Source organism: Tenebrio molitor, chromosome 4, assembly GCF_963966145.1.
Source record: "Tenebrio molitor chromosome 4, icTenMoli1.1, whole genome shotgun sequence".
NCBI classification, from domain to species: domain Eukaryota; kingdom Metazoa; phylum Arthropoda; class Insecta; order Coleoptera; family Tenebrionidae; genus Tenebrio; species Tenebrio molitor.
In genome coordinates, this window is record NC_091049.1 from 18475287 (window position 1) to 18494151 (window position 18865).

Genomic DNA, 18865 nt, shown 5'->3' on the forward strand with positions numbered 1-18865 from the left:
TTTTGAAATGAAAGGCGGTGAGGCAATTATACCTACGTCGTCATGGTATTGAGATAAACAACAAAAATACTGTCAGAAGTTTTGTGAAAATTGTTGCAAACAGAACGAAAAGAAAGAATGGCTTTAATGCCCGATGAAGATTTTGAAGGCGAATGTTACTTGTCAATGATGCGGCTGTCAATGTCAAGCCGTCAACAACCGGAAGTTACTCCAGTAGTACCATTTAAAAATAAAATTCAGTATTACCAACTCAAATAGTTCTTGATCAATAAGAACTGACGAATTTATGGAAAGTAAACTGTGTGCAACACCATAGTAACGCTCCAGTGTTTTAATCAATAAGACAATCTCAAGTATTTCAAAATGTCGTCCTCCAATTTTGAAGAACTCAATGAAGAATTCAACAATTTTATGTACAAAGTTAATCAAGTAAACAACATAGTGCAAAAACTTGCTTCAAGTGATAAAAAGCTTCAAGAAATCGGTGATTTAGAAGCGAAGCAATATCTGGGCGAAATTGATGATGACAAATATCAGAAACTGGATGTAGATAATTGTGATATAAAAATTAAAAGCAACAGAACTGTAATAAATCAGAAAGCATTGTTACGTGACGAAAATTCTGCTACTCAGTCACAAGGTTATTTCTATTTAAAAATTCGATAAAAAGGTGAAGGTATCTATTGTAGAAGCATTTATGGAAGAAGTCTCAAAGGATGCTGACAGAAGGTATAAAGATAAATTACGAAGAAAAGAACGGATGGAAACTTTCAAAAAACAAGCAACTCTAGCATTTAGAAGAGGAGAATATGAAAGAGCTCTATCTTGTTATAATAAGGTAAAATAGTATTATCAATAAATTATTATAATATATCCGAAATTTTAATTTTAGGCAATCGAGCAAATTAAGGATAGTTGCATGTTATACTCGAACAGAGCTCTCACTTACATTAATCTTAAATTCTATGATAAAGCAATTGATGATTGTGAAACAGCATTACGTTTAAATGAAAATTCGCTTAAAGCGAGATTACTTCTAGCCAAGTCTCACTATCTCCGTGGAAATTTTAATGATTTTGAAATGGCTGTTAGAGAAGCTAAAAAAAGAAACAACGAGGAAACTGAAGTTATTGATGGTTAGTAATCTGAAATAACCGGTGTTTTTTTGCTTACACTCATTTTGTTTCCAGATTTTGTTAAAAAGTTAACTATTACAAATAATGATGAAGAGCTGAATGAAAAATAATTTATTCCTATACTAGTAATCATATAAACCATTATTATTTTTACCTTGAAAAGGGCAATACACAGATTAAATATATTTCAGTTTGTAACAATAAATAATAATTTCTTCATGAAAATTAAAACCCAAGCCAGTAACACACTTCTGCCAACGAGATACAAACTTTCTTTATTCTCTTTAGCAAATCTGGCGTTCTGGAGTAATGAAAATTAAACATAAAAAATTCATCATTGAATCTTACTTTCGTATTTTCAATAACCGAGAGTGGACATACAGCCTGTTTGACCGAGTTTTGGCAAACATTTCAAAATTTTGCTTTTTTGTAGGCAGATTTCTTGAATATTCTGAGAAATACGTTAGTGTTTTATGAAACTAGAACTGTAGAACATAAGAATGGGGCTGAGAGGCCAAACAGTACGTACCCAGATGTCATAGCAAATGGTAGCCAACAAATGGAAAATAATAGTAGTTTATTTAACGAGTTCGTGTGTAATTTGGGCTTTTTTTGACATAAGTGGGCCAGTTTAAAACTCTAGTGAAACGAAAGTTTTAAAGGTCCACGAGTGCCAAAAAAAGCCCAAATTACACAAGAACAAATTGTATACAACGTTTTTTGTTCGACGAGCCCCCCAAAGGCTCCAAATCGCTGAAAATCTTTACAGTTAGCTTGACGTTTCGTTTTGACAAGTTGTCAAATTTATCAAAATCCGTTCACACAGGAGAAAATTCTCAAATTCTGACAGTGCCGAACAAAAAAATTATTTTTATTTAAATAGAATTTATCCTCTAGCAGACATACAGTCGCGGACAGAAAAAAGTAGCACAAGTCTTATTAAGAAATTTAGCTAAAATTGAATTGAGTAAACCGGGGTTACTATAATAAATAAATGAATATTTTAATAATAACCATAGAAACAGGAAAAAGTAAACAGGCTTACATTAGCAAAAACAACGTTGTCCTACTTTTTTCTGTCCGCGACTGTACCTACGTCAAAAATCTCAGGGACTTCTTTGATCTAGATAATTGTTGATCGCACGGTATAATGAATAACTACACATATTTACTTTAACTTATATTTTTTAAACCCTCTCCATGGTACCTAGATACACACATATCACATTTTATTTTATTATACAGGGTCATTATAAATAATTGTAGTCCAAGTTGGCGTAAAATGTAATGTAAAATTTATGGTTCCCACTCCATATAAAAATGATCAAAATTATGTGAATAAGTGAATACACACCGTTCACATAATTGACAGTTCACGCCACATGATAGTTATGTTTGTATAGAGCGGCAAAAATGTTATAACATTGGCATGTTTAGACTACATTCATTTATAATGATCCTGTATATATTTTGGAACGTTGAGCATATAAGTAATACTAATGGAAGCCGTAATAATCAACGAGAAGTTAAAAATCAATACAATCAAACGACACTAGGACTACTACACAGTACCTACCCTTGTAAATTAACTCCAAACATTATTTCAATAATATTTGAAGCTACAATACATTAAAAATGTTCCACAATTGGTATAATAATAGAAGCTATAAAATTAGTTAGTATGCCAGAAAACGTGTTTTGTTAGTTGCGAATTTATCTAAATGAAAAGTAGGCTCAATCTACAGACAGTTTCTTGAAATTACCATGAAAGCCTAAGATTTCATCGTTTTGCAGTGGGTCAGGTCGCAAACTTTCATCTACTCTAAGTTTATCCAATTGATCAAATCTGTCTTTGTATTCAACGTATTTTCCTCTGTATATTCCTAAAAGACAAAATGTTAATTATAATAATTTTAATATTACGAATTCTTACTGTCTAATTCTTCCAAAGACGGTCCTGTGCCCCCATATTCTGTAGGCAACAATTCTTTAGGAAAACGCTCGTGCAGTATGCTAGTGTCTTGGTATACGTGAATCTGAACAAGAGTATTTTGTAATTTAGTACGATAGGGAAGAAAAGGATTCATAGGTATTATACATATAAATGATTGTCCCATCGCAGTTGGCGTTGGTGGTGTCGTTAGCGCCTCATAACATGAGCCAGACTAATATCGCCGATAGGTGGCGATACTGGCTGTTGCTTTTCCCGCCGGAAATCTGTCTACTACTCTGTCTCATGTTGCGAGGGTGGCGGCACACCGAAAATATGTGTGGTTTTCAACGCCAATTGCGATGGAACATTCATTTATAATAACCCTGTACAATTTTAATCGGCGAGGAATAATATACAGGGTGTTATTGAAAGTTGTACAGATATTTTAACCACGAGCTACTGACTTCATGCAAAACTCGGAAAAAATATCTAAAAAAATTCTATGTCAAAAATAAAATGACATTTATTTTTTGAGCTACAGTTTTTTTTTAATTGCTTTTAGTCTTCTACGTTGTCAAACAACCTCATAGGTAAAATTTCGGCACATTTTAAAAATACACCCTGTATGTCATATTTTATAAAACGTACACCAATGCGGTTTCCTTGTTTTAAAGCATATTTCCTATAGGTTATTTCGCATTGGCGTACATTTTATAAAACATGATATACAGAGTGTATTTTTAAAATGTGCCGAAATTTTACCTACGAGGTTGTAGAACAACGTAGAAAACTAAATGCAATTTTAAAAAATTGTAGCTCAAAAAATAAATGCCATTTTATTTTTTGACATAGAATTTTTTAGATATTTTTTCCGAGTTCTACATGAAGCCAGTAGCTCGTGGTTAAAATATCTGTACAACTTTCAATAACACCCTGTATTTTACTTTTTTTTACTTACTCTTTCAAAAATCTTTTGTTTCAGAATTCCCTTAAGGATATTCATGACCGTTTGTACCATTGGTGTTGCATTTATCATGTAAATTGCTTTCAAAGGAAGAGAATACACTTTCTGTAAAACAACAACTGAGAAATTACACCTACAATTTGTTTCGTCTTACTTCATAAGGAGCTAAGTTTTTGATACACATTGATGGTGTCAACTTCTTTATGTACTCCCATCCAACATTCTCCACATCGAAAATGATTACGTCACCAAACATGTAATCTTCTGCCAATCTCAATTCGAACATGTTGAATTCATAACCCGCCACATTGCAAGGACTGAGAATGTTCATAATGTCCTTATTCTTCACTTTAAAGACATTAACTCGATACATTTCTTTTGTTAGCATTGGTAAAGGTATTACGTACCTAAGGTTGTTAATTTAAAATTAATAATTAACAGTAGTTTTTTTCTGAACTACTTACACAGCCTCCATTACTTGTTTAGACTCGAATGTTTCTGGATTGGATTTGTCGTAGAATTCAGGAATTAGCGATCGGATGGTGTAGTAGTTGTCAATTTTTTGTTTCGCTTTTTCGATGCTGCACTTTGCGAGCAGGAACAAATTTTCTATTCTCTTGTCATCTGAAATTTGAGGATAAATTGATAACTTCTACTTTTTAAATTCAATTAATGGAAGATGATTCTCTGAATAACAACATCTTAAGAAACTTCATCTAACTTAAATCTGAAAATATATAGTGGAGAAGATGGGAAATCTCTTTATCTTTGGCCTACCAGTTTTAAATATGGCCTTAAGCAACTGGACAAGGCAAATAGTCTTCTTTTTCCCCTTTTAATACTTCTTTCCTAAATTAATCATTATCATCCATTAATGAATTCTTTAAAAATTGTAAACTCATTTCTGACATGCAATACAACAAAAGAAATTGGTTGCAAAGGCTACTTCAAATATTGATTATGTTAAAAAAATTTCGAATTTTAAATTTAGTTATATTAAAATCTTCACCACGCGTATATCAATCGGAGAACACATGCGGTTTGATCTCCAAGGCTAAATCGATTACAAATTTTCTTAATCACGCAATGGTAATTATGTTCTACAGACAAAACCAGTCAAATTCTCGTTCATAATCTGACCGAAGTACACTCCGGACCCTGTTATTATTCACAATGTATGTATCGGGCGTTCAAATGAAATCCTGGGCTGAGTAGGCGTTGGAAAAATTAAACCGTTTAGAACAGTGTAAAGTTTGAATTTCCCGCCGTTTGACACGAATGACGTTTGTTTATGTTTAATCGACATAATTGAACACGTTTGTTTTTAGCAAAGGGTGCCCGTAGCGTAGATATTTGCTTCGAGAATAGGAATCGTTACGTTATTCTATTTTTGATGTAAAACATTACAAAGTAAGAAAAAAAAGAAAAATGTTTTGGCTCTAAATTTTACGTTAGCTGTCAACATACTCCAACTAATCTACGCTTTAAAAAAGCACGACAATTGACGGTTTCCCACGCCTCCCCAGCCCAGGATTTCATTTGAACGCGCGACAGTATTTGCCACTTATTTTACTCTTGTTGTTTAATTAGCACAAGTTCTTTGTCCGAGCCTGAGGCGTAGCCGAGGCTTTAAACAGGCGACGACAAAAGGCAGGTATATTTTGGCAGAGGTGCACGTTAATTTTTTTAGGCGACCGCACGAACAACAAAGCAAAAGACATCATTGGAAAAATTACAAATTTATTTTGTATCTATCTTTTTCCATTAGATAAATTTATAAATACATACATATCAACAATTTTTTTAATAGTATCTATCCCTCCGCCACCCGGCGGCACGGCACTTTTGCCGGAGTACATACACTATTACGGATATTACTATCAAGTAATAGTGCAGTGCTTATCAACATAATTACCGGCGTCTCGCCTCCGCATTTTGACTTTGTTGTGTATTATGTTCTGTGTCAATGTTAAGGAATTTCCTCACGATATGACATGAGTATAATAATATACCTTTTTGAATTTCAACTACCAATGTGTTCCCTAAAACCTGAATTTTTAAATTAAAAAAAAAGATTGCGGTACTATTCCCGTTGCTGAAATTATAAGTGGTAGAATAGAATTTTTTTCTAAACTCCAAAGATTTCTCATAGCAACGGAGAGCTCTAAATATTTATTAATTTTTGTGTTATGTGTCTGTGTTATACTATGGGAATTTGGAACAGCTATATCTAAAAGATATGCTTGCTTTTGTTGTTTATTTAAAATAATAATGTCTGGTCTGTTATGCTCAATGTGAATGTCAGTTAAAACTGTGCGATCAAAATATAATTTGTAATTGTCATTTTCTAAACAACTTTCTGGTTTATAAATGTAATGTGGTTGTGTATCCTTTAATAAATTGAATTTAACAGCTAAATTCATGTGTATAATTTTAGCGAATATATCATGACGTTTCTTATATTCGCTTTGAGCCAAAACGATGCAAGAAGAAATGATGTGTTCAATGGTTTCCCCTTCACTTCCGCAAATCCTACATTTATCAATGATCGATTGTAAACCGCATATGTGTTTTTTATAATTTCTTGTATTGATAACACGATCTTGTATTGCAAATATAAAACCCTCAGTCTCAGGGTGAATATTTGATTTCTTAAGCCATGCATGAGAAGCCTGAATATTAATTTCTGGTTGTTCCAGTTCTTTAAAATATCTCCCATGTAAAGACTTCTGTTTTATACATATTTGCTATAGTGTCAGGTATTTGGCTCAACAATATCTGAAATTATATTATCACTTAAATTTAAAGGTGTGTAAACTTTATCCGCTGAAACCAAAGCATTAAAAAAAGTGTTATCACGAGCTCTATTGAGAAAATAATTTTTTAGTGAAGCAATTTGATTGTGTTGTAGAATTTCTAGATTTGAAGAACCCCTACCACCATTTTCGCGTGGTAAATTAAATCTTTCAATAGCAGATTTGGGGTGGTGTTTACAAAATTTTGTAAAGAGAGCTCTAGTTTGAACGTTTATGTTCTGTAAATTAGTTTTGGACCATTTTATAACATATTATTATTATCATATTATTATCAGCTCGCCAGCAAAGCTAGAAATTTACTATTTGCTTTACAATTACTGGTTTTGTCGGTTTCGTTGATAAATTACTAAACAGACTAACAGATGGCGCCACGGTCAGCGTCCAAAAAAGAGTTACTTTTCGTCCGCTTGTGAGTACGTAAAATTATCGTTTTCATTAAGGGTGACTAAAAAAGAGGTTTTTTTCTACACTTTTGAGATATTTAGTACACGAAAGTTTCTTTTCGTTTTCGTGCAAAATTCTGATCACTCATTAACTGAGGATCGTTGGAGAAAAACGTGATTCCTTAAATCTTCAAAAAACGTTTGATGTTTTGTAACACTGTCGTGATACTTCACGCTTTGACTGGCCAGAAAACAAATTTAAATTTTTCCCTAATAGTCTAATCTCTACGTACTTTTACCCTACAACGTGTGGCGGAAAATAGTTATTTTACATTACATATGCAGTAGGTAACATTTTACAGCGCCAGGTTTTGACCGCGAAGCGGGGTGAGTTTCAAATGAGTTGGAATAATATTTTTTTCTACGATTGCCTGCACATAAAAAAACAGTCACAAAACACAAATGTAAAATTAGACGTTTCTAACGCCAAGATCGTGAAAGAACTAGTTTTTAATGCCCTCTTGTGATTCGACTAGATCGGTGCATGTATTTTACACTTTCTTCACTATTGCCATAAACAGATATTTTACGCACTTTCATTCTTTTTTATAAGTAATAAAAAATAAACAACTACCTAATGTTTGATTTGAGAAGTGCGTAATACGGTGCTTACCTTTTTAAAAATTTGGAACTTTTTTGAGATATTTTGGAAAAACCCTAATTTATTATACAATTGCAAGTTATAGAATTTGTCATATGTTTTCATAATTAACAGCTTAATTTGCATAATACGTTTATAAAAATCAATGCCACGTTTTCAATATATGCGTAACCAGAAATAATATTTGATTTGAATTGGTAATTACCACACCTGCACATGTTTTAGAAAAAGTTCACCTATTTTTACATATTCATGTATGAGAGCAGCACGAAAATAGCCACAATATTATTAAAGACAAAAATCAGATTTGGTATTATATTCGAAATTCGAAATTTCCTTATGTCAACATTTTTTATAACACGAAATTTGAATTGAATTGGATTACGTAGGTCGAGTTTTCGAGGAATTTCTCGTTTTTTGTGAAAACATGCAGTGTCTGGAGCATATAATAGTAGTTTTCGTGTTATGTGAAAAGTGGTATAGAACTAAATACATATATAAATTTTTCAGTTTATGTAGCAAACTTGACATTTGCCAAAGATAACCTCAAAATTTACAATTAAATCATGTTTATCACAATTTTTGCCTAAATGAACACGAGAAACGTTGTGTGCACCTCGGCCAAAAAGTGCCTTTTGTCCTCGCCTGTTTTCAAGTCTCGGCTCCGCCTCGACAAAAAACCAGAAAAAGATGCACTTTTTAGGCCTTGATATACAAATAACTATTTATTTAACGAGTGAAACGAGCGTTTTAAAGGCCCACGAGAGAATATAACGTTTTTTTGTCCGACGAGCTCCTTAAAGACTCCAAATCGCTTAAAATCTTTAAAATTAGCTTGACGTTTCATTTTGACATTTATTAAAATCCGTTCACACTGGAAAAAATTCTTAAATTCTGACAGTGTCGAACAAAAAAAGATTGTTAATTCGAAAAACCCTAATATTTCTTTGTTAAAAATTAACAATAAAAAAAAATCTTCTTAATTTAAAAAAATATGTTAAGACATATATTTCTAAAATCTGGAAAAAGTAGAATTATACTGCCATTAAATATTTATAAAAAAGACAAATAAACACCTGACGGATTTTTGCGGTAGTAGTGTAATTATTATTATTAGGTATGACTCATTATATTTTATTATATTTTAATTAATAATATAAACGTATAGAACTGAACTGATAAAATTTCTGTTAGCGGAATATCCTACAATTTTTTTTCATTGAACTTGTATTTTTCAAAAATTCTGTCACAAAATAAACTACATAATTATTTAAAAAATATGTTATCTTATTGCACTGAACGAGACAGATTTCTTACATTTTCACTGATTTAAACCCAATAAAAAGATTGTGCCACCTACTCACCCATTACTTCCGGTAAATGTGGTTGTGTTTTGATCCATTCTTTCAATCTCTGCACATCCTCTTTCATCGATTCCTCAGTTCTGTCGTATACTTGCAACATTGACTTATACACATGTTCTTCAAATTTGAACAGGGCCATGACGAATGTTACTTGGATCAAATCTCACTCTCAACTATTTCTTTTCTAGCCGAATATCATAAAAATGTCTTCGGGTGCCCTTGATGAATAAATTAGTTTTCAGGTTCCTCTTGCATACGTTGACTCTGACTAGTTCTTGTTTACTTTAACAGACAGTTTCATAATTATGGAAACAGATTCCGCATTTTGAAAATTTAGAAAAAGAACGAAGTAATATTGAGATACACGTAGCGTGAGCGCGTACTGAAAAAAGATGGATAATAATCATTATCTCTGGTCCTAAATTACTGCACCGTTTCGTCATACTGATTTCACATAGCCGATAAAAAGGAGAATTAATTATGTATATGTAGCTGGCATTGACATTAGACGGAAAAAGAAATTTTCCATGTTGCATTTTTTTTTTAATTCAAGTACAGTTACGGAATTAAAATTTCGGGCACTATTGTCAATGTCATGATATAAACTCTAAAACAACCTTTACGTTAATAACCTTATTTTTTACTCTTGTCATGTTTTTGTCTTTTTGGCATTCAAAAATTGTCATTTGTAGCATAATAACGGGTAGGCAACATATCAAAGCGATGATTTAATGTCAGTCATGATGACAGTAGAACGTGCTTTACAGAGATTTTGTTGAAGTGACAGAAACATAGTGCCCGAAATTTTAATTCCGCAACTGTACGTATATTGTTTTCTTAATTTTCTGTTTAATATTCAAAAAATATTATAACAAAATTGAAAAGAGAGTGAAAAGAGCATAGAGAAAAATATATGTGCAAATATGTAAACGTAAGGCGTAATATAACCATATAATGATATTTCACTAGAGAACACTAAATATTTCTGACAGAATTCTGTTTTCTAAATGGAAACGAAGAAAATGGTGACTGTTGGAGTTTCGGCAAAACCCCTCTGGTTGTATCGTGTGTTCCAAAAAAAAAACTCCCTCTCAGTAAGCCATGAATATAGAGATAGTTAGACTAAAGTCAATTCAAAAATCAAAAAACCACCAACGTCGCATTTTCCTCGATAATTACCATCGGCAACGCTGTCTGGTGTAACATTTGGTGAGAAATGTAACTTTGAAGTTAAGTGTTTATTAAGTGTCTTGTGTTTCTGGGCATGTTTATGTAAAAATAATAAGAATTAATAAATGAAACATGCTGAGAAATAATTAAACAATTTGAACGAAATTCAAAACAATTGAATTTGATTTTGAATCAAATAAATGTCATAATTTACAGTTACCAACATAGTATGAAAAAATAACTACCCAGGGTTTTTTAAATTTTACCAACCTAAAGCAACAGATGGTGGTTTTTTGATTTTTGAATGGAATTTAGTTATGTTGTTTTTAGGATCATTAGAAGTAATTCATTTTTTAGTTAAAAATGTTCATCATATTGTCATTGTGACAGATAACACATAATAGCTATTTATACAACAAGAGGTAAAAGCAATACTTTTTATCACCAGGCGTGAACTTCGTCTCGATGAACAATTGAAAGATTTTATCGAATTTTGAAGAAACTTTTCGTGGTCGTTTAAGTCTTAAAAAATATTAATTAATTGCAAATTTTGAGGTTATGTACTGTCGCGAGCAAAAAATTCTGATCGTCAATGTCATTTCAAAATTTGGTTAGATTGCCACAAATTAAAAAAAATCCCTGCCTGATTATGCCCATGTCAACAAAGTGTCAAAAAAATGAGAAAAAAGTGAGAATTAATGTCATACATCATAATGATAGGTTATGATATTTACGACCGTTTTACATGGAGCATTTTCCATTGCGTCAAAGCATGATTTTGACGACCAGTTTTTTTTGCTCGCGACAGTATGTAAAAGGAAAAGTTTACTTTCCCTTAGGCAAAGAATACGAAAATTTAGTTAAAACCACTTTGCACATCATGTATCTGAAGAAACGAAATGTTATTTGCAATGAGTAAAAAGTAAAAGTAAAAAGTTTCTAGTTACAAAAAGATAGACTTTTTACAATTACAATGGCATACAAAAAGGTAACTTTTTGCAAAAAAAATTCCATAAATTTACTTTAAACTTGAAGAATGGTGGTGGTACACTGGAACAAAGATATGTGCGTTGGAGTGTTACTTTCGTAACGGAAGAAACCTTCGCAGAATTTCAGGAAGTTTTTCTGATGGCCGCGAAGTACAAAGAATTTTCGGATAGGTAATAGTTAATAATTTTAGACAAAATTAAAGCGTGAAACGTAAAGAAAGTATTGGGTGGCCAAAAGTACGGTCTGAAGAAATCATTAATAAATGTAAGGCAGACTGTGCAAGAACAACCCAAAATATCTGTCCGACATTAACGACTACAATTAAAAATATTTCTTCCATAACAATGCACAGGATATCAAAAACTTTTTTTTGTTCGACACTGTCAGAATTTGAGAATTTTATCCTGTGTGAACGGATTTTGATAAATTTGACAACTTGTCAAAACGAAACGTCAAGCTAATTTTAAAGATTTTCAGCGATTTGGAGCCTTTGGGGGCTCGTCGAACAAAAAAACGTTGTATTCAACTCGTTCTTGTGTAATTTGGGCTTTTTTTGGCACTCGTGAACCTTTAAAACTCTCGTTTCACTCGAGTTTTAAACTGGCCCACTCATGCCAAAAAAAGCCCAAATTACACACAAACTCGTTAAATAAACTACTATTTCACTGAAGCGTATTTGTATTTACATTTATGAGAGTACGCGAATTCACAAAATATGAGGATGTGGAGCGCTCAAAACTCTCATTATTATGTTGAGCAACCGCTACATCCTCAAAAAATTGGTGCGTTAATTTAGTCAGAGAGGAATCATTGAAACAATTTTTTTGAAGGTAATAATTGTTTCGTGGCTCCGCTTAAAAAATTCAATTTTTCGACAACCAGTGGACCACTCAGGCCAATTATTTGCTACAAGAAGTCAAACTTGCATTCAGAACAACTTTTTATAATAATATTTCCAACGGAAAACGTTGGGACAAAAGGGACCCCATTTGCGAGGTCGGAGTTGGTTGGGTTTACGAACTAAATACTTACTCATTTTTATTAAAATTCTACGATTCTATAAAAATGCAAATTTCTACTGCTAAAAATAACGAAAACATGGTACTTTCTTCATCGTAATTATTATTAAGAACATTTAGCTTTTGCTTCAACGCAAGGGTCATCAGATTGAAAACATGAATATTTGTCGCACATAAGTCCCACGAAAAGATGTTCTAGTTTTAAAAATGATCTTTTCCTATAACATTTTTTATTATCTTTTATTACTATTAATACTTTCTGACAACAACCCATTTGTACAAATGAGTTAATTGCTTAATTGCTTCACAGTGGTCTTAGATCATTTAATAATCAATTAGATTATTCAAAAAATTCTGCCACTTCCATTTGATGACAGACTATCATTTCCATATCTTGTACGACCGGTTATATTTGACTAAAGTTTTCCGCTAACACTTCAGATCAAAATGTACGAGTATATAATAGATGTTCACAAAACCTTGACTCAATAGAAAACGGTTCTCATAAATGGTTTCCTGAATTTTTAAATAATTCCGCTTTAGTTAGCGCATTAATTACTTCTCTGTTATCTGTTATTTACTATTGTAGTAACACAATATTAAAATTTTTAAATATCATGTTGTTGGGAAATAACGGAAAAGTAATTATTAACTATTATATTATATTATTAAAGTAATTATTAACTATTATATTATATTATTTTATGTTAAATTTTAATAAATAATTTCTTTCATTAAAAAAAAAAAAAAAAAAAAAAAAAACTATTGGAATTTATTTGTGAAATAATTTGGAAAATAACCGGAATAATTTATAACAAGTTATAAAAAGTTTTCATCCCATTTTCATTTAAATAAATAAATTAAAATAAATAAAGTATTATCGCTTACGCTTATTGACACTAAATAAAAAATTAAAAAATTGTCGACTTCTAGAATTTAGTGTTAGACCTTGTAAAGTAGATGTAAACAAGGTCTATGCTCGTGGGCTTGCAGCACAGATATCATTTGCTATGATTTATGAATACTTATTATGATATTAACCTATTCATCTATTGCTATTTAAACTTAAAAAATGACCATAAGTGTATCATGCACAATTTACTTGGTGAAAGCAATAATATTTTTTATCTGAGGCATGAATTTAAGTAGACAGAAAAAATTAATTATGTAAGATTTAAACGCAGAATTATTCCCCATGTCTTTATTATGTTCAGATTAGATAGATGCTGACAGGAGAAATTTTACTTATTAATTTTGAAAAAGTATGCCATGCCTATGTCAACATCATCTAATATTTCTCTTGACGAAAATGATAGTTTTTTTGAATTTCAATATCCTCAAGACTCAAGATTTCGTTTACGAACTACTCAATGGAAAATTAGTGATAAGGATTTAACCGACGCAGGTCCTTCAAACGTTAATACAAATCTTGACGAAAAATTCGGAAATGTCAAGAAATGTCACAATACAATTTATGAAGATAAATTAGTTTTTCAATGTGAAGAGTGCAACAGGAACTTTAAAAATGAAAAGGGTCTTAAAATTCATAAAACAAGAATCCATGGACCAATGGGACAATCTTTTTTGTGTGAATCATTTTCCTCAAAAATTGATAAAACAAGGAAAAATGAAAAAATCCATCAAACTCCACCTACTTCCATGGATTATGAGAAACAATCCGGATTAGAAGATAGTCAACCTGATGGATCTCAACGATTATGTTGTACTCTGTGTCCTGGAAAATCATTTAAGGATAACAACAGATTGAAAATTCACGTAGATAAGTATCATGTCGATAATAATCTATCAACTTCTTCTACTTATTCTTCAACCGATTCAATAACAAAATTGCTAATTAATTTGAAATTTCAGTTACCAACTATTAGACGAATTCCAAAAGCTTGTAGACATTTAGCTGCAGATAAATTAAGTTCCATTATTAATAACTGTATTTCGACCAAATCATTATCATCCTTTGAGAATCTTTTGCTTTTTTCGTATAGAGCTTTCAATGTAGCAGAGAAATCTGATAAGTCGTTGAATAAGCATATAAAAGAAAATCTTTCTAATTTTGAAGAACCTCAAATACGAACTGGTTCTAAGAAACGTACAAATTTATCATTAGCTAAGAAAGTAGAAGCAAAAGTAGCCGATTTTGATATCAGAGGAGCTGTTAAATTATTGTCCTCGGATGACTCATTAGCTTCATTCAACGAAGATGTTGCTGAAGAACTTAAAAAAAAACATCCTTCACCATCTCGCGAACTTTTTTTCCCAGACCCTTTCAAACCAGGAGACATTAGTTTAATAGTCAATGAGCAAAACGTTCGAGAAGCTATAAATTCATTTCCTGCCGGTTCTTCACCAGGTTTAGATGGCATGAGACCACAATACTTGAAAGATATCATATCTTTGTCAGCGGGTGAAGCAGGTCAGAAGGCACTAAGAGCTTTAACCAAACTGTGCAATTTTTTATTATCTGGGCAACTTCCTTCAGAAATCTGCCATTTATTGTATGGTGCGTCTTTATGTGCCCTTAACAAGAAAGATGGAGGACTTAGACCGATCGCTATCGGAAACTGTTTGCGAAGATTGACCTCAAAGCTAGCCTGTTTTTAAAGTCGAAATATTGTAAATTCGTATTTATCTCCACACCAACTTGGAGTCGCAACTAAACTAGGATGCGAAGCAGCAATTCATACCACACGAACCTTTGTTAATAACGATCAAAACCGTGGCAAAGTTCTTCTTAAATTAGATTTCAAAAATGCCTTTAACTCAGTCGAACGGGATTGTATTCTGAAAGAAGTCCAATGTCATACCCCACTTCTGTACCCTTATCTTTATCAATGCTATAGAAATCCTTCAACTTTATTTTTCGGTAATCATTTAATTTCTTCTTCTGTTGGAGCCCAGCAAGGAGATCCCTGCGGTCCCATGATTTTTAGTCTTGCGATTCAACCAATTATTTTATCTTTGGATTCTCAAATGAATATATGGTATTTAGATGATGGAACCTTAGCTGATTACCCAGAAGTAGTTTTATCCGACTTTAAAAAAGTTATAAATTTATCTCAGGAAATTGGCCTTGAATTAAACTTTAACAAATGCGAGATCTTTTGCTGTTCTGGAGACACAGATTTAAAAGTCATAAAGGAATTTCAAAATTTAGCACCAGGCATTAAAATCTGTGACCGAGAAAGTTTATCTCTTTTAGGCTCTCCAATCTTTGACCAAGGTTTCAAAAACACCGTCGAAAAAACTATAATTACAGTTGAAAATCTTTTAAACAAAGCTGAACTCCTTAACAGACACGTGGCTTATACTTTAATCAAAAACTGTCTTTTCATACCAAAATTTAATTTTTTATTAAGAAAACTCCATTTTGGAAATTTTCTAATTATGTTAATTCAATTGATTCTTCTTTAAAGTCTTGTTTAGAGAGAATACTTAATTTACGTTTAACTGATTTACAATGGCGTCAGTCCACTTTACCGATTAGATTTGGTGGTCTGGGAATTCGTCGCATTTCCGATATTTGCCTCCCTGCTTTCCTATCTTCAATTAATGGGGTTAAAAAGCTTGTTTCTTTATTACTAAAGTCAAAGGATAATGAGCTTAATATTCACCATTATGATGAAGCTTTAGCAGTCTGGGGTGTAGCAAATGAGAACGAAATACCAACAATTCCACAATTTCAGAAGAATTGGGATAATATTAATATCAAAGGAATAATTGCCAATGACTTAATCTTTAATTCACCTAGAGACTTGGCTCGTTTTAAAGCTTTGCAATGCAGAGAATCAGGATCTTGGTTACATGCAATACCTTCTCCTAATATTGGTACTCTTTTAGATAACACTTCCTTCCAAGTTTGTATTGGTTTAAGGTTGGGTTGTAATCTTTGTACACCTCATATTTGCAAATGCAATGCGAAAGTTGACGAAATTGGCACCCACGGTCTAAGCTGTTTCAAAAGCAGTGGTAGATTTTCAAGACACACTGAAATTAATTCCATTATCAACCGGTCTTTAACTTCAATTCATGTGAATTCAACTTAAGAACCAAACGGACTGTCTCGGTATGACGGAAAACGCCCAGATGGGATGACTTTAGTACCGTGGATTAAAGGTCAACCTTTGGTTTGGGACGTCACTGTTGTAGATACACTTGCAGACAGTTACGTATTGAAATCATCTGAAGTCTCAGGTTCTGCCGCTGAAATGGCTTGCAAACGCAAACATAGCAAATATAGTTCAATCATTTCGTCAAACTACGTGTTTAAAGGTTTAGCATTTGAAACCTTAGGCCCTTGGTGCAAAGAAGCCATCGATTTCATTAATGTCATCGGAAACCGACTTATCGCGGAATCAGGCGATTCAAAATCAAAGAAATTCCTTTTCGAGAGGATTTCCCTTGCCATTCAACGTGGAAACGCTGCAAGCATTCAGGGCACTTTTCCAGATTCCGCAATAGTATCGGAAATTTTTGTATTATAAAACAAAAATGTTTATGTAATTATGTTATTAATATAAGCTCGTCATTTTGATTCTAATTAAACACTATAATTTACAGAAAAAATCAAAAATTCTGTTATTTACCTTGTCCACTTATCACTTATGCCGTTAAGGTAATTTTAAAGAAAAGCAAACAAAGTTGAAATAAAAATGTAATGTTTAAAAGTGCTATTACCACCACAGAAAATTAATATGTAATCACAGGATGAAAAACATCTATACCTATATTAATACGTGAAGGAAAACCTTTCTACCCCTTTTTAAGCAAATTGCGCGGACGGAGGAGTGTGAGATTTGGCATAGTTAAAGTTTATGTGGAGAAGGAGTGCAGAAAGATAAAATTTATGTATAATATACAGGGCGTCCCCAAAAAAAGAGACAAATCCATAGCTTCCTTATTTATCGGAGGATTTTAATTATCTATACACCAAATTAAATGGTTGTGAATAAACTACAAAATGGCGTACTAAATTCACGTAAAACCCAAAGTGCTTCAAGGTTAAACTGTCAAAATATTTTTTTCAAATACGGACAGTTAATTTTTTTTTAGTAATTCTGATAGAGATTTTTATTCTGAAAACAACAATGTATGACATGTGTAACCTCATATAAGAAAAAAATTTAAAAAAGTTACACCACATTTTGAAACAAATGACGAGCATGAGAAGCTATCAAAATTCATTGCGTTACAATGTAATAAATTAAACAAATTAAGTTAGTTGGAAAAACAAATGACAAATATGTAATAACATTTGGGATTGCACGTACAGTTGCGGCCGTTGAAATCTCAGACAGGAAAGATTTAAACACTCTGTATAAATTCCGAAATTTGATTAGCGTAAACAGGATTTTCATGAAGGATTATAAAGTCAGTGTCAGTATTTGACATATTAGGTCAGAATCGTGCTTACCTTTGGAAATGCCGCAATTATCTGAATTGCAAAAATGTGTGTGACTGAGGGACGGTGTGAGTATAAGAGCCATTGCGAGAGAAATTAATGTGGATAATGTTTGAGTGACATTTTGAGAAACGTCACTTTCAATACCATTTACAAAGCTAAAAGTTTGGCGTTGTCAAAGTGTCTGAGTTTTCAACGGCCGCAACTGTACAGAGCGCAGTTTAAGCATCCACGATAGTAGTATTTTTTAAGTTTTTTGTATTTTGGGTAGGTAAGTGTATACTTGTGATACACTGTTCTTTTTAGAATAAAAATCTCTATCAGAAGTGTTAAAAAAATTATGTGTTCGCATTTGAAAAAAAATATTTTGACAGTTTAGCCCTGAAACCCTTGGATCTATATGTGAATTTATTAGGGCTTTTTGTAGTCTATTTAGATCCATTTAATTTGGTGCATAAATAATTAAAATCCTCCGATAAATAAAGGAGTTATGGATTCATCTCCTTTTTCGGGGACACCTGTGTTACAAATATCAAAACATTCACTGTTTACGTTCATACACTGTAAAAAATTAGAGTAAATGCGGAGTGAATTTGGAGCGAATGCGGAGTAGATGATTTGTAATTGATTTAATCCCCCCGCAGTGAAATCCACTCCAAGAGGGAGTTTATTTAGATTATTCATAAAAAAACTCTTCAGAGTGAAATACAAAATTCTTTGACTATCAGTGGTTTGCTACCACATAAGTTAGTATTGAAAGTTAATTGCACGTTTTACTGATCAGAAACTTAAATACAAAGGAAGTATTAGTCTATGGAACAAGAATACGCATCAAGTTTATGCATCGCAATGCTATTGATTGCGAAGTTTTAACTGGAACCGAACGCAATAAGAGAATTTTGATTCCACGTATAAATTTAACATATTCAGGTACTATTTTACCATTTAATTTTCAAAGAAGTCAATTTCCAATTATAGCTGCATTTGCGATGACAATAAATAAGTCTCAAAAA

General features: G+C 32.2%; 2 protein-coding genes across 2 annotated transcripts; one reads left to right on the top strand and one right to left on the bottom strand.

Annotated features, from left to right (window-relative positions):
- Positions 1-1947, top strand: LOC138128412 (tetratricopeptide repeat protein 12-like). The gene is made up of 4 exons (XM_069044619.1): positions 1-640; positions 690-838; positions 893-1136; positions 1191-1947. Exons 1-4 carry the CDS (start codon positions 364-366, stop codon positions 1244-1246), a joined length of 726 nt encoding a protein of 241 aa, XP_068900720.1. The 5' UTR covers positions 1-363; the 3' UTR covers positions 1247-1947.
- A 356-nt stretch (positions 1948-2303) lies between these two features.
- On the bottom strand, positions 2304-9462 carry LOC138128411 (alpha-tocopherol transfer protein-like). The gene is made up of 6 exons (XM_069044618.1): positions 9258-9462; positions 4498-4657; positions 4188-4440; positions 4028-4138; positions 3070-3172; positions 2304-3019 (listed from the first exon to the last, which is right to left on the bottom strand). The coding sequence occupies exons 1-6, from the start codon at positions 9394-9396 to the stop codon at positions 2871-2873; spliced, it is 915 nt and encodes a 304-aa protein (XP_068900719.1). The 5' UTR covers positions 9397-9462; the 3' UTR covers positions 2304-2870.
- Between the last annotated feature and the right edge of the window lie 9403 nt (positions 9463-18865).